This window comes from Canis aureus, chromosome 26 (assembly GCF_053574225.1).
Source record: "Canis aureus isolate CA01 chromosome 26, VMU_Caureus_v.1.0, whole genome shotgun sequence".
NCBI classification, from domain to species: Eukaryota; Metazoa; Chordata; class Mammalia; order Carnivora; family Canidae; genus Canis; species Canis aureus.
This window is the reverse complement of record NC_135636.1, coordinates 5,679,680-5,707,200: the sequence shown is the minus strand read 5'-3', so window position 1 is coordinate 5,707,200 and position 27,521 is coordinate 5,679,680. Positions and strand designations below refer to the sequence as shown.

General features: G+C 47.5%; 1 protein-coding gene and 1 long non-coding RNA gene across 5 annotated transcripts; one reads left to right on the top strand and one right to left on the bottom strand.

The window, feature by feature from the left end:
• Positions 1-59: 59 nt before the first annotated feature.
• Positions 60-15,961, bottom strand: LOC144297819 (uncharacterized). Its single transcript, XR_013364670.1, has 2 exons — positions 13,578-15,961; positions 60-5,283 (listed from the first exon to the last, which is right to left on the bottom strand). It is a non-coding gene; the product is annotated as an uncharacterized LOC144297819 (long non-coding RNA).
• A 272-nt stretch (positions 15,962-16,233) lies between these two features.
• GZF1 (GDNF inducible zinc finger protein 1) lies at positions 16,234-26,318 on the top strand. Of its 4 annotated transcripts, none has more exons than XM_077871952.1 (6): positions 16,234-16,329; positions 18,440-19,814; positions 21,115-21,209; positions 22,782-22,949; positions 23,502-23,659; positions 24,203-26,318. In XM_077871952.1, exons 2-6 carry the CDS (start codon positions 18,463-18,465, stop codon positions 24,551-24,553), a joined length of 2,124 nt encoding a protein of 707 aa, XP_077728078.1. In that variant the 5' UTR covers positions 16,234-16,329; positions 18,440-18,462; the 3' UTR covers positions 24,554-26,318. The 4 variants fall into 4 exon arrangements, with proteins under 4 accessions (XP_077728078.1, XP_077728079.1, XP_077728080.1 ...); XM_077871953.1 differs by lacking the exon at positions 16,234-16,329 and adding an exon at positions 16,658-16,802; XM_077871954.1 differs by lacking the exon at positions 16,234-16,329 and adding an exon at positions 17,630-17,835 and having other exon boundaries at positions 24,249-24,513.
• The last annotated feature ends 1,203 nt before the right edge of the window (positions 26,319-27,521 follow it).

The following is a 27,521-nucleotide window of genomic DNA, read 5'->3' as shown; positions in this document are numbered from 1 at the left end:
ATGGGTGACGGGCACTGGGGGTTATTCTGTATGTTAGTAAATTGAACACCAATAAAAAATAAATTAAAAAAAAAAGATTTATTTATGTATTTTAGAGAAAGTGTGACTGAGCACGTGCAGGAGGGGCAGAGGGAGGAGACAGAATCTCAAGCAGACTCTACACTGAACACAGAACCTGACACGGGGCTTGTTCTCATGAACTGAGATCACGTCCTGAGCTGAAGCCAAGAGTTAGACACTTAGCTGACTGTGCCATTCAGGTGCCCGTAACCTCATTTATAAATTGCGTGTTGCAGAGGACTGTAGTGGATATTGTGGCCATTTACCTGGAATGCCCCTTGTAACAGATTTTCAAGGGATTTGGACCCCTGTTCCTCTCTGGGTAAACTTCCTAATGGACTCAGGCAGTCAGAATAGTCCTGCTACCACTGCAAGAGTAGCAGGTTCAAGGACCTGGCCTAGCAAACAACTGAAGAGCCCAGCAAACAATTGGGTGCATGGTGGCTTTGATGCACCATGGAACTAATCGACCACAAAGCCCATGTGCACCACCTCCAGGTCTTTTGGGAGTCAATCTTTTTTATTTAAAAAACTTTTTTAAGATTTATTTGAGAGAGAATGCATGTACACACATGAGTGTCGGGAGGGGCAGAGGGAGAGAATCTTCAGACTCCCCACTGAGCTCAAACCCCCTCATGGGGCTCAATCTCAAGACGCATGAGATCATGACCTGGAGAAACCAAGACTTGGACACTTAACCAGCTGAGCCACCCAGACGCCCCTCAACCTTATTTAACATGTCAGACAGTTTGATGGGCTGTTCAGCAACTTTCAGTAAAGTCCAACCAACACGAAACATTACCACTTTTCATTCCATCATAGTGACAATGAACCAAAACATTTTGCTTGTACTCCATGTTGGCCAGAGTCCACGGAAAGGAACATTCCTGTTCAGTTGTTGGAGGTGCTGATTGGTGCAGGATCTTGATGGCAAGTGATATTTAAAACCCACCTCTGGGTGGGTGACAGGCACTGAGGGGGGCACTTGGCGGGATGAGTCTTGGGTGTTATGCTATATGTTGGCAAACTGAACTCCAATAAAAAAAATAATAAATAAATAAATTAATTAATTAAATAAAATAAGTAAAACCCACCTCTCTTATCCTTGTAGTTCCATTTCTATGTACAGTTGACCCTTAACATGGGTTTGAATGATGTGGGTCCACTTATACATGGATTTTCTTACATTACAGGACTATAAATGCATTCTTTCACAATTTTCTTAACATTTTTCTTTTATCTAACTTTTCTGAAACAATATGTATATAATACATGTAACAAAAAATATGTTAATCAACTACATTATCAGTAAGGCTTCTGATCAACAGTAGGCTATCAATAGATAAGTTTTGGGAGAGTCAAAAGTTGCATGTGGATTTTTGACTACAGAGGGGTCAGTGCCCCTAACCCCTGTGTTGTTCAAGGGTCAACTGTATGAGTATTTTGCAGATGCAACTGGCCAGATACATACACCACATCTTCTTACAAGATAATTCATCATAGCAGTCTTTGTGATCGTAGTGAAAGCATCTCAAATGTCCACCACTAAGAGACTGAGCAAATTATAATATTCCCACAGAATGGATTATTGTGCAGCCTTGAAAACAAGAGGCAGACCTGTACATGGTATGAATAACATGACATCTTGGGAGACTCAGGGTAGTCAGGAAAGTTTAACACCTTTGTAGAATATTGCCAGTAGTTATCACAGGCAGTACAATCAACATCACAAAAACTATTCGAGGTGTTTTGCACTATTTCCAGCCTCATTTTACAGATGAGAAAATCGATCGTGTTAAAAAAATATTTCATACAGGCTTCTCTGTGTGCAGGGGCTTTCTGGAAGGATTGGCAAAAACGTAAGGATGGCTGTCCTTAGGGGTTTGAGTCTAGGGTTTTAATGTGGGAACAAGGCATTTGCTGTTGTATGTTCTCTATGTTTTTCATAGTGTGCCTGTCTTGCTTTTTCAGTTAACATCTCCTTAGGAGTGCTTCCGCAGGCGGGTGTGCAAGGCATTCAAGCGGCAGGCAAGCAGCACCAGGCTGGGGTGGGTGGGGTGGTTCCCTTCCCCCCCAGAATAGCCAGCCCGAGCCTGACCTGGAGCGATGGTCTCCAGCTAGACGTTTACTGGTACATGTTGGGCCTCACAAAAATCACACAGTTAAAAATCACCAATGTTAATTGTAAGAAATACCTTAAAGTTCTAATCATCTGGCCCAATTTAAGGCGGGTGCTAACACTCAGACGGACTGCCCCCCAGGCTGTGGAAGGCCGCTTCCTGTGACCTGGAAGGTGACCGCCCCGGGAGCCCTACGCCGCCGGGATGCAGGCCGCACGGTCGCCCCACCCCGCTGCACCCCGGGGGCCGGGCCGGGCCGCAGCAGCCCCCGAGCCCAGGGCGCCCGCGCCGGAGCCCAACTTCTCGGGTCCCACGGAGGGCGCCAGGCCCCGATCCCGCGACCTCCCTGGACTCTCTGGAGGCCTGCGCGGCCACGTGACAGGCGCCCCGCCCCGCCCCGCGGCCCCCCGCGCGTCCGAGACCGGCTGCTGCAGCCTGCACAGGGACGGGCAGGGCGGTGCCTCCGGGGCGTGCAGTGCACAGTAGGCCCAGTCTCCTCCAGTCTAGCTTTATAGATTGTTTTAAATTAGATTATTTCTTATGAGAATAGTGTAATATTTTCTCATTATGATATAGGGAGCATTTCTCCAAGCCATTACACGTTTTCCAGGTTTAAGTATAATTAACAAAATTCAATTTACAGTGTACAACGTGATTTGATAAATGTATACATTGTGAAATGATTACCACTCCATCTTTTAGCTCCATTAAATAATTTTAAACGTTAATTTAAGGACTGCATAATAAACCAGTGCAGAGATACATTGTAAATTATTCAGTCCTCTCCTTATGCGTGATAGGTTGTTTCTAAATTTTTAGTAATATAAGTGCATTCCAGTGAATGCCCTTCTGTGAAGATTATTCACTCCTTTTAGTTCTTCAGGATGGTTAAGGGTACAGACAGTTTGGATATACAGATAGATAGATAGATGACAGATAGATAGTACATAGATAGTACATAGATAGATTTTTTTTTTTTCCCTAAATGACTCGAGATTGCACTTCCATTCATACCCGTGCTGCATCAAATGGTATGTTTAATTTTGGGTTACTTTATCTAGGCATTGGTTTATAATTTTTTTAAAGATTTTATTTATTTATTCATCAGAGAGAGAGACATAGAGAGGCAGAGACACAGGCAGAGGGAGAAGCAGGCTCCGTGCAGGGAGCCCGACGACGTAGGACTCCATCCCGGAACCCCAGGATCACGCCCCGGGCCAAAGGCAGGAGCCAAACCGCTGAGCCACGGGGGCTGCCCTATCATTGTTTTTATAGTATCCCATTTGTCGGTGAAATCTCTATTTGTATTCCTATGTGTGTATTATCTATTTGTGTTCTTTGCTAATTCTCTATTGTTGGTGGTCTTTTTTCCTTATTGATTTCCAAAAGTTCTTTTAAAAAGCTTGACATAATTTCCACCTTTGAACCTGATTGTGTAGCATTTCTAAAGGAAATTGAATATAAAAGTTTTGATAATCATATCTGGGTCCTTCATTTGGTCAAGCACTAAAGCTGTTATGACATCCAACTGAAGAAGTCTTCCAGGCAGTGAATGCTAACTAACTTGGGCGGAACACAGAATCCTAGCTGCTCTTGTCCACATACGTTGTTTTTATGTCTACTTAGACTTTTAACACATTCTAAATACTTCATGTTGGGGATCCCTGGGTGGCGCAGCGGTTTGGCGCCTGCCTTTGGCCCAGGGCGCGATCCTGGAGACCCGGGATCGAATCCCACGTTGGGCTCCCGGTGCATGGAGCCTGCTTCTCCCTCTGCCTGTGTCTCTGCCTCTCTCTCTCTCTCTCTCTCTCTCTCTGTGTGACTATCATAAATAAATAAAAATTAAAAAAAATAAATAAATACTTCATGTACTATTTTAAATGCTTACATAGGATTATTGATAGTAATAAAGTAAGATTGCAGTAATGTAACAAGGTTTTATTTGACATTCTTCTGTAAAAAGTGGTGTATTACCTATTTTGACATTCCATGTTGAAGCAATTGATTGATTGATTTTTATTTATTTGTCACAAGAGAAAAAGAGCACCAGCAGGGAGAGAGGCAGAGGGAGAGGGAGAAAGAGACTCCCCACTGAGCAGGGAGCCCGATATGGGGCTCAGTCCCAAGACCCTGGGATCATTACCTGAGTCAAAGGCAGATGCGTGAATGACTGAGCCGCCCAGGTGCCCTGCAAAGTTGATTAATTTTGCAATTAATCTGGCCAATTCCAGCCAGATTAAATTTATCTGAATGTGATGCTCATGATGACAGGATATATGCATTTTTAACTCTTTTTTAAAATCTTATTTATTTATTCATGAGAGACACAGAGAGAGGCAGAGACATAGGCAGAGGGAAAAAGCAGGCTCCATGCAGGAAGCCCCATGTGGGACTTGATCCTGGGACTCCAGGATCACGCCCTGAGCCAAAGGCCGACTCTCAACCACTGAGCCACCCAGGCATCCCTGCATTTTTAACTCTTAATGGAAACTGAACTCTTTTCAAAATAAAGTGCCATTTATTAGTATGTTTTCCGTCTTCCATCATGAATTATCAGATAAGCTTTTCTTGGAGATGTTTTATTTGGGCTCAGATCCTGAACACTGAGAGCTATTTTTTTAAACTATTGAGAGTTTGGATAAAACTATTGAGGATATCATGCTGTAAAGATTATGTATGTGTAAAAATCCTTTGCTTAAAGACGCTTCAGTCTGTTGGTGAGGACATAGAGAAATTAAAAACATAGAATTATCATATGATCCAGTGATACTGCTTTTAAATATATAACTGAAAGAATTAAAAACAGGGACTCCTGTATATCAATATTTATAGCAACATTATTCACAATAGCAAAAAGATGGGAACAACCCAAGTATCTATCAACAATTTATCAATGGATAAACAAGATATGGCATATACATACAATGGAATATTATTCACACTTAAAAGATAATGAAATTTTGACACATGTTATGACATGGATGAACTTGTGCAAAGCAAAATAACCAGACCCCAAAGGCACAGTTAGGATACTTCCATTTAGATGACGTCCCTGAAGTGGTCAAATTCATAGAGACAGGAAGTAGATGGTGGTTGCTCATGCCTGGGGGAGGTGGAAAGGGGAGTTAGTGTTAATGGGTACAGAGTTTCAGTTTGGAATGCTGAGAAAGTTCTGGAGATGGATGGCGGTGATGGCTGTAGAATACTGTGAATGTACCTAATGCCCCAAAGTACACACATGGTTCAACTGGTGAAATTTATATATATCTCCTCACTGTAAAGAAGAAAGATTTAGTCTAAAAGCATTGTAAAAATGATTTACAAAGATCTTTATGGAGCAGTGCCTGTAATTTAAAAACACTTTTTAAAAGGCAAATGATTTTTTTCCAGCTCCTTCACTTTTAGTGCTTAGACAGAGCATCTGTCACCAGTTTTTCGTGATGCCTGTAGTGAGTTGGAAGTCATGCAGCTATTGCTGGCAAAATTGGGACTTTGTGCCAACACCTTGCCATTCTTGGTGAGCACAGGAAGTCTCCTGAGCCTGTGTGAGATGAGCTTAGGCCAGTTGAAACCAACCCTCTGCAGCTCCAATTCCAGTCAAAGCCATCAAGGGCATCAAACCAAAAACTTTTTTTTAGAATTTTATTTATTTATTTATTTATTTATTTATTTATTTATTTATTGAGAGAGAGAGAGAGAGAGAGAATGGCTGGGACACAGGCAGAGGGAGAAGCAGGCTCCATGCAGGGAACCTGACATGGGACTCGATCCCCAGATCTCCAGGATCACACCCCAGGCTGTAGGCGGTGCTAAACCACTGCGCCACCGGGGCTGCCCAAACCAAAAACTTTCAACAAACTACATCTTAGAGCTCTTTACGGATCCTTGAGTAGACACTGTGTCCCTCTGTCGGCTAAGCTCTGCCACCAACTAGCGTGTTCTGAGAGAATATGTCAGTTGTCCCCACCCCAGAGTCTAGCGGAGATGAGGTCTGGTGTGACAGGAGGATGGAAGGACATTTGGAAGTGAGCGGAGGTTAACTTTACGGAGGAGCGAACTGTGGCCTAGGCATAGAATTTTCTTAACGTTTAAATGCTTAAAAAATAACTCACAAATTAATATCTACAGAAAGATGAGATAGCTGGAGGCTCTGGTCCTCCTTTTCCTTTAGCAGCTGGGCCTCTGGAGGCCTGTGAAGACTTTGAAGCTGTGTGCAGAATTACATATGTGTGTATGGTTGCCTTTTTCTTTTTTCCGGAAAGGAGATCCATAGCTTTCAATTAGATCCTGACAGGGTGGTGCATAAATTTGGAGAAGTGCTCATGACAGACACAGTATGCGGCTGCCACTTAGCATTTTGCAGATAGCAGCTGGTTTAGAATCCTAGAAACTGTGATCTGTTATCATAACCTGAATCCAAAGGAGCACTGCTACTATATGGAGTACTCCTCAGGGAAGGCCAAGACAACCCCTTCTGCCACTGGCGCTCCAGAGAACCTCAAAAGCCTCTCATAGAATAGGTGCATTTAATGCATTTCTCTGGCATTAGGGAAATGAAATGAAGCTCCGTGATAGGTGTTTCTTCTTGTTCAGTGCATCTGAATTGAATTCAGCTAAGAGAAGCAGGAAATAGTGGCCTGAAATGTTGTAGTAGTCTCTAATTTGGTTTCTTTAGGGCATATGACAATGCCCATATCCCACATCACCACGTCCACTACAGCACTGAAAGTCAAGTCTGTCAATCAGACTGACCACCTGTCAGCAAAAGAATGAGGAGGCTACAGAGGATAGGAAAGCCTGGGAAGCGGCGTGGCACCTGCTGTGAAATTTCCAGGGAACTGATGACACCAGAGACAACTGGCAGTCCGGCAGCCTGGGGGACCCTGTGCAAGAGACAAATGAGTGGCCATGCCTTGATTTATTCACTCACTCATTCATTCATTTAGCAAGGACTTAAGTGCCAGGATGCAGAGCTAGCTGCTAGGAAGTCACCATTCTATGCTCACAAACTCCACAGCCTAGTCAGGGGAGAAAGATTGTAATCCAATAATCACGAAATAAGTATAACATCACACTTGTCATTTGTGTAACTACTCAGTGGTACCTGGAACTGTGAGCTTATGGAATGGGGCTCTGTCATGGTCAGGGCACTGGGGTTGGCTTTCCTGGGGAGGAGACAACTGAATGGAGGCTGAAGGGATATGTGGGAACTAAGTGGGGGAAGAGGGAAGGTCAGGCCAGGATGTGCAAATGGCCTGTGCTAGGGGACTGTGCAGCCACTGCCAGACTGGAACCCTGGCCTTGGTGCCCAGAAGTGTAGAAGTGAGAGATGGTGGTAATGCAGCCAGGCAGAGAAAGGCTGGATTTCTGGAACCACACTTTATTTTTGGATTCATGCAAACTGAAGACATGGCACTATTTCAGATGTTATTTGATCACACTTTCTCCAGTTTCCTTTGTAGTTTTACCTGAGCTGGGAGGCCTTATGGTTTGGGCAGAGCTTGCACTCTGGAGTTTCAAATCGTGGCTCTGGCCCTTCAAATCCTTACCCTCTCTGTGCCTCAGTTTCTTCATTTGTAAAAAGGGTAAAAATACTACCTCTTTATAATTTTGTGAGAAGAACTGAGTAATGCCAGCAATGTGCTTGGCATGGTGGCTCACCCACTTTAAGTATGAAATACATTTTGTTCTTATTTTCATTATTATTAACCTGAGAAATGGGACCAGTTTGGAGGAGGTTGCAGGGAGGGGGCCTATGTTTGCAGGAGGAAGGGATAGTCCTGGGTTGGGGGAGGAGCAGGAGTAGTGGTGGATTGCAGAAAGGCCCAAATCCTTAGATGAATTCCTAGAGATAAACCTCATCCTGTGGGAACTGAGGGGCATCAGGAAACCCTGCTGAGGAAGGGGAGCAACTGTGAGATCCAGTTCAGGGTGAACACCAGGGCTGCAGGTGGAGGGATGAGGAGCCAACAAGAATGGGAGGAGGGCAGAGCTGTTCTAAAATGATCAGAGTTCAGCCTTTTTTTTTTTTTTTTTGCAGCTGGAACAAAGATATCAGAGACTAGAAAGATCTAGAAAGTAGGACAGGGACATTTGGTGGAATTGCTCTGTTGCTGTTGGGCATTGACTGTGCACAGTGCTAACCCACCTCCCTGGGGTCGCTGAGCCCTGTCCACACCCAAAGAGAGCAAGTGTGTGCAGGTGTCTTGGGGAGGGCCCAAGAGAATCTGTCCTGTGTCGAGGAGGAGCCTAGGCAAGCCAGGCCATCATCCAAGGCCACACAACTTCCTGGCTTACTGATCCCATGCGCCCTTCCACCATGTCACACTGCTTTCACAAGGGTGAGTCCTTTTCATGCCATAATTCTACCCCTGAACAAAGAGGTTAAATGATGGTCATTAAAATTATATTCAATTGCTCTGGTTCGGGTTACTCCTTTTTCTTCAGTCTCTGACCAAATGGAGAAGCGGCAGCAGCTTATGAGGTGTAAAGCTGCTGAATGGATCCCCGAGTGTCCTGCACGCCCCTAAAGGCTGGGCCTATCGTGGGATTGTGGGATCGTGGGCTGTGATGCTGCACCCTGGTCACCTGGGAACCCTGGAGGCCTTTCTGGTCCACAAAGTGTTTTAGCTCTTTCAAGTAGCTGCTCAAGGACTCTCAGAAATGAGACATTAAGAGATATTGCTTTATTTTTTAAAAAAGATTTTAGTTATTTGAGAGAGAGAGAACATATGTGAGAAAGCACAGCGAGGGGGAGGGGCAGAGGGACAAGCAGACTCCGGGCTGAGTGGGGAGCCCCATGTGATGGATGTGACCCGAGGCTCTACCCCAGGACCCTGGGATCATGACCTGAGCTGAAGTCAGATGTTTAACTGACTAAGCCACATGCATGCCCGGAGACAGATTGCTTTAGATGACATTTGCATGCAAGAAGTTGCTTCATTTCTGGAATTTGTTTACAGTATGCAAACTGAACCAGAAAAATTGCATTGAAAGACGTAGCTGAGACCTGAATGCCAGGGTCTGTTGTGTATTTGTGAAGAAATGAGAGTAAATGGAAGGCTTGAAGGTACATCACAGAGCACCAGCTTTGTGAGTGGTGGGGCTTCAAGGTCTGGGGGCCAGGGATGGGAAAGTAGATGTCTCCCACCAAGAAAAAACTGTACAGGCACAGGTGTGCACAGAGCTTTGTCAGCCTGTGGCAACTAGAGTTCCCGGTTGCAAAGGGCACAGTAGCAGGAGTCTGGAAACTAGAAACGCCCTATGGACAGATGGAAGGGAGTGGAGCAGGTGGGGGCTGCTACAGAGAGACAGGGAGCTGCCAGGCCTTCTAGGGGAGGTCCGCATCCTCAGGGCTGCACTCTTGTCAGACCCAGGGCCTGGAGAACTATGAGCAGTCCCGAATGATTGAGCCCCCCTCCCCCCCATGCTAGAAGAGCAGCGGCCCTCGGAGTGCCCTCTGACAAAGTGTCAGGATAAGTGTCTTGTCCTGTCAGTCACAAAGTGCAGTGTACCAGGCACACTGGAGCCTACACGAGGAGAAGCTCCGGAAACATGGATGTGTGTGTGGGGCGGAGGAGGGAAGGAGAAGAGGGAGAGACAGGGAGAGGGATGGAGAGAAGGAGGAAGGGAGACAGAGAAAGGGAGGGAGGAAAGGAGGGAGGGAAAGAAGGAGGGGAGAGAGGGAGAGAGAGGGAGGGAGGGAGGAAGGGAGAGGGGAGGGAGGGAGGGAGGGAAGAAGGGAGGGAGAGAGAGGGAAGGAGAGTAGGGGAGAAAGAGGGGGAGAGGGAGAGAGAGGGAAAGAGAGAGGTGGAGGGAGGGAGAGGATGAGAGAGAGAGAGAGAGAGAGAAAAGAGAGACTGTGTTCTCATTAAGGTATGGGAGGTTTTGGTTTTGTCAGGGTTTAAACTTTTTTTTTTTTTTAAGATTTTACTTATTTATTCATGAGAGACAGAGAGAGAGAGAGAGAGAGAGAGAGAGAGAGAGAGAGAGAGAGAGAGAGACAAGCAGGATCCATGCAGGGAGCCTGACATGGGACTTGATCCCCAGTCTCCAGGATCAGGCCCTGGGCTGAAGGTGGTGCTAAACTGCTGAGCCCCCCCCTGGGGCTGCCCAGGGTTTAAACTAATCACTTTGACTTACTGCTGGAATTGCTTAATGAAGAACCAGCAAAAGAGGTAAGGCATTAAATGGCAGATAGAAACAGCTTCTTAATCACCAGAGAGCTAAGATTTATAATTTGATTTTAGAACCTGTGGGCTGGACTCTTTCGTTTTGAACATTACAGTAGCAAGTGAATGAATCATTATTTAATGTTGTCTTTCTTTATAAGAAGTTGAACTTGCACCAGACATTCATTTGAAGATAAAAATATACAATACATAAAAATATAAAATCCAATTTAAATAAAAACTATCAGAATTTTTACATTGTAGTGTAGATTCATTAAAAAGGAAATCTCTCTCAAGTAACTAAATTTGAATGCAGTAAAATAGACTCATATGAGAAAACTGACACCTATTTCAAGAAATAGTTTTCAGACTTTGGAGAAGAATTAATTGAGGCTGTGATTTAATAGGTTTTCTGTCCTGAGAGTATATGTTAGTGCCAGGAATTTTAGATCAGATCAGAAAGTGACAGAGTTACAATGAGGGGAAGAGCAAGGGGAACGGCTCAAGGTCAAGGTGAGTAGAGGATATGGAATGGTGGACTTGCCCTGGTATTAGTCCAGGCTCTCCAGGGAAACAGCAGCTGGATATACTGAGGTAAATAAAAGGGGATACAGGACTCGGGGGCGTGTGGCTCAGGTGGCCACGAAGCCCTCCAGCCTACCGGCTGCCTGGTGGGAAGCAAGAGAGCTGGGGACTCATTCAGTCTGAAGTTAGAGGCCACTGGTGTCCCCGCTGGAGTCTGAAGGCCTGAGGACCAGGAGCTTCGAGCTCCAAGGGCAGGAGAATATGGATATCTTGGCTCAAGAAGAGAGAGAATTGGCCCTCCTTTTGCCTTTTTCTTCCATTTGGGCCCCCAAAGGATTGGATGGTGCTGCCCCCATCAGTGAGGGTGGATCTACTTTATTCGGTCTACTGAATCAAATGCTAAATTCTCCCAGAAACACCCCCACAGACACACACAGAAATACTGCTTTACCTGCGATCAGAGCCTTCCTTAGGCCAGTGAAGTTAGAACAAAACTGACTCACCTGGGATAAGACCAGAGACTAGAAAAATTGAGAGGAAGAAAAAAAATCCCAATTCTTGGATGGGGAATTTTTTTTGTGCAATTCATCCTTTATTATTCTATAAAGAAGGCTGCCACTTGCTCTTCAGCATTTCTGCCGCTGAGTTTATGGGTGCCTTGTCCCCCTTGCTTGACCCAGAGGCCCTCTGTGCAAAGCTTGTGTGCAGATCACGTGCTTCCTTTGATGTTCTTAAAGAATTTTACTCAGTTCTCTCCGGTCTATCTCTGGATGATTTTTTTTTTTTTTTTTTCCTCTGGATGATTCTAAGATTTCTTTGGTTCTGTCATTCTGCAGTTTCATTATATTGTGACTAGATGTGAATTTATTTTTATTATCCTTCCCAAACCTGAGAATTTATTTAGTTCTGGGAAAACTATCAGCCAATCTCTCTTTGAATCTTGCCTCTCAGTCTTGTTATTCCTTTTTCAAGTCCTATTAGGAGTATGTTTATTATTCTCTCTTCTCTTTCTTATCTCTGATCCTGCATCTCCACTGCATTGTTGGTAATGGCCTCAGTTCTGTTTCCAGCCCAGTAATTCCTCAGCTGTGCAAACCTACTGCTTACCCCAGTACAGCTTTTGATTTCAGTGAGTATATTTTAAACTCTCAGTTTTATTTAGTCCTTTTCCATATCTGCTTGCGCTTTATCTTATTCTAACATATTTAAGTCCTCCATTTGCTTTAAATAATGTGAATATATTTACGGTAGAATCCGTGAGTCCTCCTAAAGTTCTTATGGGTCCGACCTGCTGTCTGTTTCACGGCTGCCTCCACTGCTCAGGAAGTTTGGCCTCTTGTCTGTCCTTCCAGAGCAGGTTGGCATTTCCTTCTTTGGGTGCCCCAGGGATGTTTCTAGCCAGGGAACAGGCTTTATGATAATTTATTTCCAAGCTAACAGGTTCCCAGGTCTCCAAGACAGCATAAACTGAACCACAACTCCGTGTGTGGAGGTATGCCCATAGTCATGAATCTTTAGGGGAGATTTTTTACATGCCTAGCTCAGGTTAAACTCAACAGCTACTTGATTCTCTGTGCTGACAGGGTTTCTTCCCCCCCCTTCTCAACTACTGTTTCATTGAGGGTGTGGTTCCTTGTGACTCTCAGCTTTCTGCAAGGTCTCACTGTCCTTGCGTTCTTGACTATGTATATGTGTGTGGAAATCCAGATTCCTATCTCTACTGTCAAGACCAGACCCACAACCCCTTCAAGGGCAGTGCAGCTAACTCACCAACAGGCTTACTATTCAGCTCCCTCTTTATTTCTGAACCCCAGAGATTTTCCAAATTTCTTGTAAACTTGGCTATGAATTCAGAGATAGTTGCTACATTTAAGCTACCATTTCTAAGGGTTTGTAGCAGGAGGATTTTCAAGTTATTACATAGTTGGCTCTATTGCTGGAATTCTTCAAATCTTTTTTCTATAATCCTAACTTGGGGAAAGGTCTTTGGCTCCTGACAGGGTCAGCAGCAATTCAAGGTGACACATACCTTTCCCTTTGCTTTACTTGCAGGAACAAAGTGGGGCTACACTGTAATTGAAGAGACCCAGTTGGTGATTTGAGTGACTTAATAACTACAGTGTGGGAAACAAAAGACCAAGCAGAGAAGTGGCCATTTAGCCACATGTCTGCAGTCAACAATGGGGCAGTACACTCAGTGAGCACATTATCTGTTGACAGATAGGAATAGCATGTCTTCTTTATTTCCTTTTATTTTCTCTTAACTGAGAAATAAGACACAGATACTGAAAACTACACAAAACACATATTAAGCTTAGTAACAGACCTCCTTTAACCACCACCCAGGTCAAGAGACAGATGTGCAGCCACTCCAGCAGGCTGCCCTGTGCCCATCCCAGATCCACTGCTCTGCACCCAGGATATCTGTGAAGGGCACATGCTACTTTCTTACTGATCTCTGTATGTTTTAGGCTTTTCCCCAGGGAACTGCCATGTTTGGACACTAGCCACCAGGAAGTTGGCACCATTAACCCATTCAAGCATGTTCTTTCAGTGAGTCCCACACCACAGTGAAATAAGGTGCCGCCTTTACCAGAGATGTGGCATGTTCCCAAGGCCACCACATGTCCAGGTGTGCCCTGACAGCACACTGGGTGAGCTGTTTGCCCCAAATCACATGGTTAAGGAGTACTATTTTTACCTGGAACTCACGGGCTTTCACCGGCCTGTTTCTCCCGAGTCTTCATCCCCATGTAGGGGATGCGAGCTGTGCATTACATCTCATTCCAAAGTGTACCTGATTTATTACAGTTGCCCAGTTCATGCCGATGAGTGTTTATCCACTGCAGTTACATCTTGTGTTTCTACAGAAAAACACATGAATCCAGACAAGACAAAAACCTCGGCCAGTGTGGGGGGTGGTTGTTCCCTCACCAGCTGATCAGGAGCAAGAGACTACAAAACAGATGTCCCTGAGTCCCTGAACAGGTGTCAGGAGCAGCACCAGACCCTGGATCTTTGACGGAAGCCAATCATAGGGAATCTGCTGGCTGTGACGAGGAGGGAGCAAATTCATTTGATCCAAAGTTGAAGAAGAGAAAAGATGAAAATGATGATGGAGGACATGGAGGACGGTTGATCTTAATTATGTTCTTTAGGACATGTATCACCATGTATATAAAACTTCTGAGCAAACTAAATTTGCTTTCTCCTTCCTGGTAGATAAAACTTTATGGCCTTTTTCTCTTTGGCCGCCAGGAGTGTCAAAGTCACGCCCGCAGCCTGTTCTTGATACAGTAGGTGCTCGGGGCAGCATCTCTGCACCTCCATTCTTCCTATTCCCTCTGCTTTGTATTTAGAAGTGTTTTCTGGGCTTAAATTCAGCAGAAGAGACCCAAAAGAAAAGACTGGCAGATCAGCAAAATTTTAAAACCTCTCTATGAAAAAGGAAAACATACACACTAACTGAGAGAGTGTGGTACTGAGGACAGTCCCATGGATCCAATGAACAGAGTCCAGAAGTAAATGGCGGCACTTACAGTAAAAGGATTTTTGACAAGGAGGCCAGTTTCATGGGGAAAGGAACAGTCTTTCCAACAAATACTGGGACAACTGGACAATCACATGCATTTAGAATTAAGTAGAATCCCTACCTCATATGCATACAAAAGTTAACTCCAAATGGATCAAAGACTTAAATGTAAGCTAAAACTACAAAACTTTTAGAAGAAAACAGGTATAAATCATCATGACCTTGGATTAGGCAACAGTTTCCAAAAGCAACAAAAGAAAAAAATAGATTGGAGTCCATCAAAATTAAAAACTCTTGTGCTTCAAAAGACATCATCCAGAAAGTCAAAGGACAACCCACAGAATGAGAGAAATATCTCCAAATCGTATTATCCAATGAGGGACTTTCGGTTGAAAGAACTCTTACAACTCAATAATACAAACACCAATAGCTTAAAAAAAAAAAGAAAACCAGAGGATCCTAATAAATAAAAATTTCTCCAAAGGAAATAGCACATATGGCCAATAAGCACTGAAGATTTAAGTGAGGAAGCAAATCACCTTGTGTTCATACCAATTTCTGGAATCATGGAATGCAAATGCAAAAAAAAAGAGGGTGCCTAAGCAAAGATGCTTCTCGTTCACTCTTCAGATACTGAGTACTTATGTGTGGGAAGCTGGCTCCTGCTGAGGAGAGAACATTGAAAACAGACTCTTCTTCCAACCCAGAAACCTCCATAAAGGCAGGAAACCTCTGGATTACTGAAGAGGCCTTAAAGCGGAACGCGATGTGCATCACGGGCCATCGACGAAGGCAGAAGCAATCTCGGATTCCGTGTGTCACCCGCGTGCCCGAACAGAGCCGGTACTTGGGGGACCTCCAGGAAGCGGCCCCGACGGGGCTGCCGACCGCCGCGGCTCCTCCCCCGGCGCGCCGGGCCACACGGCCGCCCAAGTCCCTACCCGGTTTGCCCAGGGCGAAAACGCCCCTCTCCTCTGTGTGGCGGGAGCCACGGTGCAACTCGGAACGAGCCGGCCGCTACGGTCGGGGTCCTAGGAAACGGGGGTGGGCGCCTTCCGCTGACACTGCGAGCAGCTGGCACCGGGGCCCTCGGGCCGGGCCTCCAGCTTCCGGGTCCCAGAGCCGACCCAGGCCTGGCTCGTCCGCAAGGAGCAAGAGGAGACGCGCGCCGCGTCCTCGACACCCGCCGCGAGGCTCCGCTTGGGGCTCCCGGAGGGGGCAGGGCCGGAGGAACCGGGAGCTGGAAGTTGAATTTAGGGCGAGTCTCTCCAAGAGGGACTCCGAAGGAGGCGCAGGGGGGTGCGCAGACCCAGCACGGGTCCCACCGCCGAGCACGAAGCCTTCCCCCAAGGGCGGCGGCGTCCCTGGGAAGCTCCGTCACTGCCCCGGGACCCCGAGGCGGGCGTGGTCTCGGCGCTCAGGGCGCGGCGCGGGGCGGGACCTCGCGGGCGGGACCTCGCGGGAAGGATGGCGCTGAGCGCCCGCCCCGCCCCCGCCTGCCGGAGCGCGCCTAAGCGCTCGGCCCACCGCCCTCCAGTCGCGGGATGCCCGCGGCGGCCCGGCCCGCTCCTCCCCGGCTCCCCGGCCCGGGGTGGCGGGCGCCCCTGACGGCCGCGGCTGCCGGCTCCGCCCCGCCCCGCCCCGCGGCGCCACGACCCGACGCGAGGACGCCGCCGTCGTCTTGTGCGCAGGCGCGGACTCCTGCCCCCGCGTCAGAGGGGCCCGGCGACGGCCCCACCGGCCTCCGCAGTCGGACGTGCGCGCGCAGAGGGGGCGGGGCCGAGGGGGCGGGGCGGGGCGGCGGCGGCCAATCGGCGGCGCCCGCGCTGCCAGCCGCGTCCCGCCCAGCGGGGCCGTGGGTCCGGGGGGCCTGGTCCGGCGGACGCGCGGCGGCGGCGGCGGCGGCGGCGCCGGCTGGGAGGTGAGTGCGTGGCCCGCGGGCCCCGGGGCCCCTTGGCTCCAGCCTCCGCCTCCCGGTCCGTCCGTCCGTCCGTCCGCGCGCGCTCCGCCGGCGAAGCGTCGGGCCTCGGGGGCGGCCCGGGGCGGGAGAGCCGGGCCGGACCGCGCGGCAGCCTGGACGCCTGCGGCCCAGCGGGCGCCGGGTCGGCTCGCAGGGGGGCGTGTGGCGGGGCGGGGCGGGGCGGGGCGGGGGCGTGCGCCGCCGCGGCGGAGGGAGGGCCCGAGGGCGCTGCCCTGGAGGCGGCGCGGCGGGGGCGGCCCGCGGAGGACGGGCGTCGCCATGACCGCCGCCTCCCGGCCGGAGCTCGCAGGCCGCCGCCGTGTGTGGACTGCGGCCGCCGGCAGGTCGGCTCGTCTGCCCGCGGGCCGGGGCCGTGGTGTGAGGGCCTCGGGCTGACGGAGCCCCTGCAGCCCTTCCCCTGAGGCGGGCCTGGGGTCGGTGTCCTCCCTCCCCCCCCCACCCCCACCCCCACCCTCCTCGGTTCTCACCCTCAGGTGGTTGCTCGGGCCCCCGGCACGTTCTCGCCACAGCCGGGCCCTCGGAGGGCAGCCCCTCCCGCCCGGAGCGGCCGGTGATCGCAGGGCCCGCCGTAGCCGCAGGTGCCGCCCCAGCATCCCCGTGGGACCGCAGGAGCGGGTAGGGCAGAGAGGCCGGCTTTCCGGGAGGGCCAAGACGAGCCCTGCCCCGGGCCTGCTGCGTCTGACGTCCAGGATCTGGCTGGAGGAGAATGGAAGCAGGACAGGCCGTGGAGACTTAGGGACCAAAATGTCCTGGGAAGGGGAAGGTGGATCTAGAGCGCGAGGCGGGGTGCATCCTGAGGAGTCAGGGAGGCCGAGGGAGAGCTGCTCCAGTAAAGCAGAAGGAGTGACCCACGGTGCTGTGTGGCGCCAGGGAAGCCAGGGAGAGCACACCTTGAGGTTGGGGAGTGACCTCTGCAGTGTCCCGAGCCGTGGAAAGATGTAGTTAAAGCGGCTCTGCCTTTGGCACTGCTGAGCTGAGGGGCTTGACGAGCAGGCCCAGGCTCAAGTCCCAGCCCAACCACTTACTGTTACCTTGTTAGTTCTTCCATGAAATGGGGATGTTTTTTCTTTAAAGATTTTTAGTTTATTTATTCGTGAGAGAGACACGCACAGAGAGAGAGAGAGAGAGAGAGAGGGGCAGAGACCCAGGCAGAGGGAGAAGCAGGCTCCACGCAGGGAGCCCGACGCGGGGCTCCATCCCAGGTCTCCAGGATCAGGCCCCGGGCTGAAGGCGGCGCCAAACCGCTGAGCCGCGGGGGCTGCCCAAAGTGGGGATGTTGATGGTGATTACAACACCTAGGCCTGGTGTACGGAAGCCAATAGCAAGTAGCTTACAAACCTCAGGTGCGGCTATTTGACATGGTTGTAGTCCCTGCAGCCTCCTGGGACCGCCAGTCTTCTGCAGAGGAGCACACTGTGGTTAGAGAGATGCAGTTACTTGCTCAAGGTAGCACAGCTCATGAAACTATTCTCATAGAGTGATGGTAACTCAAATTATGAGGTGTTTAGGGGTGCTGGAAATGGCCATGGATTGTGGACTACTTTTCCATGTGATTTTCCTCAGGGAAAGTAGTTATTTGTTTAGTTGGTTATTTTCAGAGGCAGACACGATTCTTTCAGGTTTGTTCTCAGTAGTAGCCACATGTTTTGTTTTAATTATTTGGTTTCCTGGCCAAAGAGCTAGATATTATTGTTGCTGTAAATTCTATTAAGGTTTTGAGGTACGTGTGCATAAGCAAGTTAGAAAATGACCTAGATAAACAAATTATTGCTGTCATATTTTTCATTATGCATAACTTTGACCAGTTGTGTTTATCATTGAGAGAAATCTTAGTAATTTTTTTGTGTGCAAATATTATATTATGAAGGGGCATTGGGACTACACTGTAGAAGGTCGCTAAGTGGTGTGATTTGTATCTTTACATGAGGGAAGCTAGCTTTTGGTTATTATTAATCAGTTTATCCTCTAGAGAACTGAAATAATCCTAATTTTTAATTCTTTCACTTCAGCGTTTGCTCAGGCATAAGTAATTCTTTTTTCTGCTTTTTAGAGTTATTTTTAGAAAAAAGAAACATGGAAAGTGGTGCAGTTCTGCTGGAATCCAAATCCTCACCGTTCAACCTTCTGCAGGAAATGCACCAACTACGCCTTCTTGGTCACCTGTGTGATGTGACTGTCAGTGTGGAGTACCAGGGCGTCCGTGAAGAGTTCATGGCCCATAAGGCCGTGCTGGCAGCCACCAGCAAGTTCTTTAAGGAGATGTTCCTTAATGAGAAGACTGTGGATGGTTCGAGGACTAATGTCTACCTAAATGAAGTGCAAGTTGTTGACTTTGCCTCATTTCTCGAGTTTGTGTACACTGCAAAGGTACAGGTTGAAGAAGACCGTGTGCAGCGAATGCTGGAAATGGCTGAGAAACTAAAATGTCTGGACTTATCAGAAACTTGTTTTCAATTGAAGAAACAGATGTTGGAGTCCGTACTTCTGGAGTTGCAGAACTTCTCGGAATCTCAGGAGGCAGAAGGGAGCAGTGGCTCCCAATCCTCTGTCGCCCCTGACCTCGGGGCAAGTCCAGCAGTGGACAGTCCACTCCCTAATGGCCTCGGGGAGTCAGATCCCTTGGCGGAGACAATCAACAATGGCATGTTGCCAGACACGCCCCCAAGGAAGTCCAAGGAGAAACTAGAGAAGAAAAAAGATGCAGTTAAGCCTCCCTACACGAAAATCAGGAGGGCCAGTGGACGGCTGGCTGGAAGGAAGGTGTTTGTGGAAATACCTAAAAAGAAGTACACAAGAAGGCTCCGGGAGCAGCAGAAAAGTGCTGAGGATGACACGGGAGACCACTGTGGCTTCCAGGACCCCAGCTCCGACACCGCGGGAGCAGAGATGGAGCCCATCACAAAACGGGAGGAGGGTGGCGCAGGGCCTGTGGCAGCACAGGTGCTGCCAGCAGCGGGCCACGAGGAGGACGATGATGAGGACGATGAGGGTGAGAAGAGGAAGAGCAACTTCAAGTGCACTATCTGTGAAAAGGCCTTTCTGTATGAGAAAAGCTTCCTGAAGCACATCCGGCACCACCACGGGGTGGCTACTGAGGTGGTCCATCGCTGTGACACGTGCGGCCAGACCTTCGCCAACCGCTGCAATCTCAAGAGCCACCAGCGCCATGTGCACAGCAGCGAGCGCCACTTCCCATGCGAGCTGTGTGGCAAGAAGTTCAAGAGGAAGAAGGATGTGAAGCGACACGTGGTGCAGGTGCACGAGGGCGGCGGCGAGCGGCACCAGTGCCAGCAGTGTGGCAAGGGTCTGAGCTCCAAGACAGCGCTGCGGCTGCACGAACGGACGCACACGGGCCACAAGCCCTATGGCTGCACTGAGTGTGATGCCAAGTTCTCGCAGCCCTCAGCGCTGAAGACCCACATGAGGTAGGGCTGCAGCCGCCCACCAGAGCCTCTGCCAGGGTGCTCTTGGCCCACCAGGAGCCAGGCATGCCGGGGATCTGGGTCATGCCAGGGTTGGGCCAGTACAGCCCACAGACATTCCACTCTTTAATCTGTGCCCTCTAGAAGTTGGAGGGCTGCTTTGGGATGTCTGTGAGGTCTCTTCCTGGGTAGAGGTGTGTCTTCCCTCAGCCTTCCTACAGGCCCCAGGCTGACAGCCAGCCCCTTTACCCATGCCCAGTGCCAGGACAGAAGCCTGGACGTGAGACCCAGGCCCCACCAGCCTTGTCTCGGCTCCAGCGGGCCAGGCTCTTCCTACCCCAGAGGAGCCTCTGGAGCTTCCGTTGCCTGCTGTGCTTTGGCTGGAGAGGCACTTGGGCTAATGACCTTCATTGCTCTCTTCCTGACTCTTCTTTTAGAACTCAGGCCTGTGATCAGCTGGGTCCCACCATCCATGAAAAGCCTCAGTGAGAGGACGTTTAGGGCTTTAGGACACTCCTCTGGTCTTGTGTTTGTTCTCAGGGCTTGGAAAGTGCCACTGGTTAGTCTAAGCTCCAGAATCAGGACAGTGTTTTCTGTTCATAACTTTGGAACTGTAGGCAGAGTACACCAGTTTTTAAATAGCTTTCCTTCCAGTGCTCACGGGTTGTGCCTGAAATCTAGACAAGCAGTCCTACTGTATTGTAGACCTGCTGTCAGGCTGGGGCGTCTTTGGGGTGGCAGCGCAGTGTTCACTGTCTTTTCACGCTGCAATCAGTTTAAAACCTTGGTGTAGGAAGTATGCAGTGAGTCGTGGTTGATGGCTGCTTCATACTAGCTGTGAAACTCATATGCTGATGCACGCTCCTCAGAAACCAGCTTTCTTCAGCATTTTGAGAGCCGTTCTTTCTGGACTGGTCATGTCATCCATCTTAGGAATGGACGGTAACGTTTTTGATCACATGGTGCTTTGTCAGCCGTAGTCCTGAGGTGTCTGTGGTCGATTACTCTGATGAGGAAGCTTTGCAAACCCCGCACAGTACTATTCAGTGGTGAAGTGAGAGAGCAGAGGCAAGTGTCTGCGGGCATGGGCCGGGCAGCGCCCCCCGCCGGGGAAGCGAGGGAGCCTACTGGCCTCCGGTGGAAACGACTTTGGGGATGGAGGTCATGGGCCTGTGTATGTCCAATTCAGCCATCCTCATTCGGTCTCTTGGAATAACCGTCTTTGCAGGCTAGAGTGGAAATTGTATTGCAAAGTGAGCTTTGAGATACATCCTAAGTTATCATCTGAATGTTGTACTTTCAGAATTCATACAGGGGAAAAACCTTTTGTCTGTGATGAATGTGGTGCAAGATTCACTCAGAACCACATGCTGATTTATCATAAAAGGTGTCACACAGGTAAATACTCAATGCTGTTGTGATTGAATGTTTTTCTAGCTGTAGAAGAAATTGCCATTTAATTTAGAAGTTGGCATCTACCAAAGTGGTGCAGGTTAAGGCCATGATACAGCTTTTCCTTCTCTTACGTGAGCCAAACCAAATAACTCAGATATGCCCATGGCTCTGTTGGGGCGTGCTTGTGGCAGTAGCCTCCGCACACTGGGCCTTAGGACTGGGCACTTGAGTCTTAAGTATCAAGGGGTATGAAACCGTTTCCACTGTACTAGCTTCAAATTCCATTTCCAGGAATCTGTCTTAAAGAAATTGTTCAAAATATGGGAGAAGCTATATACTGTCATCTACTTCTTGCTCTCCCTAATAACAGAGCATTATAAACAGCCTGATTGTCCAACCAAAGAGGAAGTGGTTCAGTAAACTGGTAAATCCATCCATTCCCGGATCCCGATGGGGCCACTCCCAGGACTCTGAATGTTATGAAAAACACCTGTGCTTGGATGTGGCCTGGGAAGTGCACAATTACAGCATACAGCTAATCCCAACTACATTGGAAACCTGCACATAAAAGACTAGATGAAAATAAATTGCTATATGATGTATTAGGTCGTGGGATTATCTCATTTCTATTTTCCAAAATTTTGTGATGTAATTGTACTAAGGGAGGGAGAAAATTTAAGTTGACTTTATTCAAATTTAGCACAGCAATCCTGAGGTTCAGAACCTTGTTGTATGAGATACAGAATCTAACTGTTGTATGCTGCTGTTATCATAGTAACCCAGTGCTTCCTTACTTGCTTGCATTTTAAGTTTGTATGTCTCAAATACTGCCATAAGAGCCTCAAGTTCAAATGCAGGTGTGGCAGAGCTGAGGCATTTAATGATTGGATTTACTGAGACTCTAAAATGAGAAATGGTGCCTAATGGAAGATGAGGGGTGGAGGTAAGATCAGGTCACACTGAAGCATTAAGTGAGAACCCATCATTTGATGAAACTATGAATGTATTCAGTTTCTGTTAAAACTGGTATTTTTATTTTGATGTTTGTAAAGTCAGGGGCATACCTCATAATCAGGTAAGTCTGATTTGTGGGATTAAAAGACTCAAACTGTACAATGTGAAATGGGAGTATTTTTTTCCTATTCTGATTGGAGTTGCTGTCCCAGACCAGCCATGCATACGTATCCCTGTAAACTCCCTCTCCTCTCAAGGGGGACTTTTGTCTTGATAACGTGCAGGAGTACTGCTTTGAAAAATTCAACAATTCCCCCAAACAAGTTGTAAGATTAATTTCTTGTTTGGAATGAGTACGTTTCCAAAATGTGGGCTGACTGAACAATCTAATTCTAGGCTGATGGGATCCTTGTTGGGATTCCCAAGGATTTTTCATGAACTTTCAGCAAGTAGCAGGCATCTTACATGAATAGATGTTTTATGACAGTTTTAACTAAAAGATGTAACATGCTTCCCAGTATAGCACTTCTGAGTTCGTATGTGCTCTAGGGCATGGGCCTACTCTTCTAGCGTTCCGGTGCCTCTGTCATTTCTAACTTTCTGTTTCATCGTTTCATGTAGGTGAAAGACCTTTTATGTGTGAAACATGTGGCAAGAGTTTTGCTTCTAAGGAGTATTTAAAACATCACAATAGAATCCATACTGGATCCAAACCCTTTAAATGTGAAGTTTGTTTCAGGACTTTTGCCCAGCGGAATTCGCTCTATCAGCATATTAAAGTCCACACAGGTATGGCTGGAATGTCGCCAGGGAAGGGAGTTCAGTGTGGCAAGGATAATATCCCAAAAGTTTTAGTTCTACTAGAAAATTATTTGGAATTTAGAATCGTGTGTCATAATAACATTTTTTAATTTCTGAGTTTCTAGTTTCTGGTTTCAGAAACTGAAACGGTATGAATGTTTGCATGTGGTTGTGGATATGTGGATATTTCAGTATTTTCAGATTGGAATTTGGGCTGATGGTCTGTCTATACATATATACGCACATGCAAATTCACTTATTATGGGACTTGGAATTTTATATTACATTACTGTGGGAAACAGGTGAATTTTTGTAGATGTGATACCAGCTTTTGGCTTTGGTCCTTTTTGGGTGTAGCTATAACCTCCTGGTATTGTAGGGATAGATTTGTACCCATCAATCGACTCTTGAGTTGTTCCCAGTGTAGCCTTCCTGCAGCTGCTTCCCAGTGCTCTCCCAGCAGCGTGATTCCAGGGTATCAGAATTCCATAAAGCAGGCTGGAAAGATCACCCAGTGGCTTGCTTCTCTTCCCATCTCAGGGGAACGTCCTTATTGCTGTGACCAGTGTGGTAAGCAGTTCACCCAGCTCAATGCTCTCCAGCGTCACCATCGCATCCACACGGGGGAGAAGCCATTCATGTGTAATGCATGTGGGCGGACGTTCACTGACAAGTCCACTCTCAGGCGGCATACCTCGGTAAGCAGAAGCAGTAGTGTGGCTTTGGAATGACAAATTGCTGGTCCCCAGGTACACATAACTCTAGACAGAAATGCTGGCCATCGGAACACCTGGGTGGCTCAGTGGTTGAGTGTCTGCCTTTGGCTCAGCAGGGCGTGATCCCAGGGTCCTGGGATTGAGCTCCTTGCAGGGAGCCTGCTTCTCCCTCTGCCTCTGTCTCTGCCTCTCTCTGTGTCTAATGAATAAATACATAAAATTAAAAAAAAAATGCTGGCTCTCATTCTGTACGGTGGTTATAGAAGACAGTGGGTCTTTCCTTTTCAGGTTTTTTATGCAAGGGTATACACTCACAGTGTGAACACAGAACCACGTCTGGGTCCTAGAGGCACAATCTATAATAAGTGCTTCTTAATGGTGACAGTGGTGGTAGAGGTTTGGCCATTAGTGAAAGGGTATTTTGCTACAGTAGAAACTAAATTTAAGTTGAAAAGAAACCATTGTTTTAAAAGATGTACTTATTCAGAGATACGCTGTGACTTATGTTTTGTGTTTGATTCGTAGATACATGATAAGAATACTCCATGGAAGTCTTTCCTTGTCATTGTAGATGGCTCACCCAAGAATGATGACACGCACAAGACTGAGCAGCCAGATGAAGAATATACGCCACCCAAACTTTCGGATAAATTGCTGTCTTTTGCAGAAAATGGCCATTTTCACAACCTAGGCACAGTCCAAGGCAGCATACCTACAGTGCACGAGAACGATTCTGCAGATACAGCCTGCAAGTCAGACCGTTGCATGGGGTCTCAGGACACGTTGCTGGCCACTACCATCAGTGAGCTTAGCGAGCTGACTCCACAGACAGACCCGATGCCCACACAGCTTCACTCGCTGACCAACATGGAATGAGCGCTTACTTACCTGCCAGGCAGATGCTACGCTGCATCTCAGCATGGGTGATTGCTGTACGTGGATTAACACCAGGGGCCAAGATCTGTCTGTGGACAGAGTGGACAAGAATACCTTGTGCACATTTTCCTGAATCTCTGCTAACTTGCACGTCTTTCTCAAAGCGTTTTTATAGCTTCCCCTTAAAAATCCCAGTCCGCATGATCTCAGCTACACTTGATCAACAAACAAGGCAGTTATTAACATGACCTCACTGAATCCTGGTGCAGGTCAGATGTGAAACCGTAACGCATGTCTTGACGTGTATGAAGTTTGGGCAACTACGTAATTGTAGAATACAGAGCCCTGGCCCAGTTACTGTTAGCAATCTCCCTGGTCACAGCCTGCCTTACCCTTCCGTGTGGGTTTATTTCCCTGATACTTTTAAGCTATTTTTCTGCCAAGCTGAAGTAAAACTGGGACCATGTATTTCAGCTCTTTCCTCTTGAACTGAAGCAAGTCCGATTCGCTCTGGGGACCTTGAGTTGGATTGAAGAAATGGATGGTTGCATTTATTCCCCTTCTCCTCCTGTCTGTAGGCACTGAAACAGGAGTGACAGATTCGAACACTTGAAAATGGCTTAGTCTTCACAGCTAGGAAGCTGGCCATAGAATCACTGCTGAAATGAAGTGTGGCTGTTGGGTTTCATTCCTAAAGTCTGATTAGGTACAAGCTGTCCTACCAAAGATTCTAGCAGCAAATGGTGTCGTAGTTTTTGCAGAGATATGAAAAGTGAAGCAAGAGGTTTTGAACACTCAAAACACTGTGGAGTCCTTTTACTCACCAGTAGCAGTGGGGTGATCTGACAAATCTTAGAACACAGTGTTAGCTTTTTTGGCTGGGTTTTCCTGACTTTGTGATTTTCAAAAACCCAGAATTTCTCATCTACGCATCAGGAGCTTGAAACGGGCAAGTAATTTCCACATATCTATTTCCTTGGAAACATGAGCATGTAAGCGGAAGGGAACTCCTCTTTGATGATGCCTTAAGAGCGGATTGTGAAGAACCATGGACTGTCTCCAGTGCTCCTGTGGCTGGCCCCTGCTGGCATTCTGCTTAAAATGAATTTGCAGTGTAGTTCCGCTGTATTTGCTAAGCCTGATTCTTGCTTCCAGTGGCTCGGGTGTGTTGCCGCATGCTAAGTGCTTTGACTCACATGTAACCCTCAACACATTAAAGAGAGAACCGTGAAGAATTCTTTTGTTCACTAGTTGCTATTTTTCTTACGTTTTAATTTATTAAACTTGCTGTGAAAAGACATTCACTTTCTAAGAGGAACGTACTTTATCCAGAGGTCCAGGATGAAGATGCAGCTGCACTATGTCAGAAACTAATGTGGGAAGGCTTTTCCTTCAATACTTATTTTCTAACTCGTAACATGTTACATTAATAGTAAAGCCACTCTAAGATGTTTTAGGTGCTGATGACATGTTTCACACTTGCTCTTGAAGATGGCAGTACTGAATTTTCAACCATGATAGCATACTCTGGTTGTGTTTACAGAAGAACAACAGAACTGTCACACAACCATTTCACTCTTCGTGAGAGAATGAGCCTGCCCAGCTAGCTGATGTACTGTTTCATGGAGTAAAGTCATCTTAATGAGAAGGAATTTAAATAGATTATTTTGTTACCTACTCAAAGAATTTGTCTTGAATTTGTTTCTTTAGAAATTCTACGAAAAATCATTTAATGTGTTAATAAATGTTTGCTTTCTAAAAAGTTTCTCCAGTCTAAAGTTTTCTTCTGTTAGAATTGAGGCTTGGTAGAAATAAGATTCTTAATTGGAGCAAGTATAATTTTTTGTTTCATGGGTAGTGAAATTTAAAATCAGGATCTAGAGCCTTGGGATTGTTTACATAACTACTTGGACTGCATCTTGACTGTAGATGGGAAAGCCTGCTGGTGAGGGACGCGGGCCTCTGCCTGCTGGGGTAGTAAGCCGCATAGGCTCAGTGCCACGCTGGCCGCCTAGAGGCCTCTTCAGTGTGATGGGACAGTCTCCACGGGCCTGTCTCCAACTAGACCCATTTTTCTGTCCCTCCCAGGAAGGTGAGGCTACCCCTGAGAGCAGAGAAATGCAAAAACCCCGAAGACCCAGCACAGAGGGAGTTGTGGGTGTGTAGCAATTTCTCATAATCCAAGTCCAGCCTTGCTGAGAGAAAGCAAGGCTCTCCACCCTGAGTATGCAGATCCCAGAGTATGATCAGGGTGCCCGGGGTGTGGGGGCTGTTCCTCCCAGAGCATCATGAAAGGCGACTGAGGGGGTGATTTAGTGCCTTCCAAATGTCTTGTGGGAAATGCTCTTGGCACAAACTCCACTCAGCTACCTTTGGTTTTACCAAAATTTGTTGTACAGAATTTGAAAAAGAAAGCCATGTGGTGGTGGTTATGGGTGGGAAAGACAATCATACTAATTGACTTTAATAGAAATGTGGTTTTGCTGTAGGTGATAATCCAAACCAACTAATTTGAGTGTAATTCTAACCTGTTGATTTTTCTTTTTTTTTTTTAAGATTTTAAAGAGAACACAAATGGGGTGAGGAGCAGAGGGAGAGGGAGACTCCCCGCTGAGTAGGGAGCCCAATGCAGGACTCCATCCTGGGACCTGAGCTGAAGGCAGACGCTTAACCAACTGAGCCACCGAGGCACCCTAGACCTGTTAAAATTTTATACCTTGCCACACCAGGGACATTTTTTTGAGACCAAATGAGTGCTTGTCTATTTAACTTGATAGGTGTTCATGTTACTTGAAATAACCAGTATTATTTTGGTGGGGAGTATGGGGCCTGGGACACTCATGCAAACGGCCATGTATTCACTTATACCAAGGTGGCTGCATATAACTGAGCCCCAGAAACCACCCACTTACCTCTGCCAGTCTATATAGGGACCTTTACTGTGGCTGGCAAAACCCGGTTTTTAAAC

What these genes read in the sequence shown, in the direction of transcription:
- GZF1 (XM_077871951.1), top strand. Translation starts at nt 17,748, where the DNA reads ATGGTTGTAGTCCCTGCAGCCTCCTGGGACCGCCAGTCTTCTGCAGAG. An exon ending in GCGCTGAAGACCCACATGAG is followed by an intron (nt 19,815 to 21,114) that starts GTAGGGCTGCAG and finishes TTGTACTTTCAG; the next exon opens with AATTCATACAGGGGAAAAAC. An exon ending in TCATAAAAGGTGTCACACAG is followed by an intron (nt 21,210 to 22,781) that starts GTAAATACTCAA and finishes CGTTTCATGTAG; the next exon opens with GTGAAAGACCTTTTATGTGT.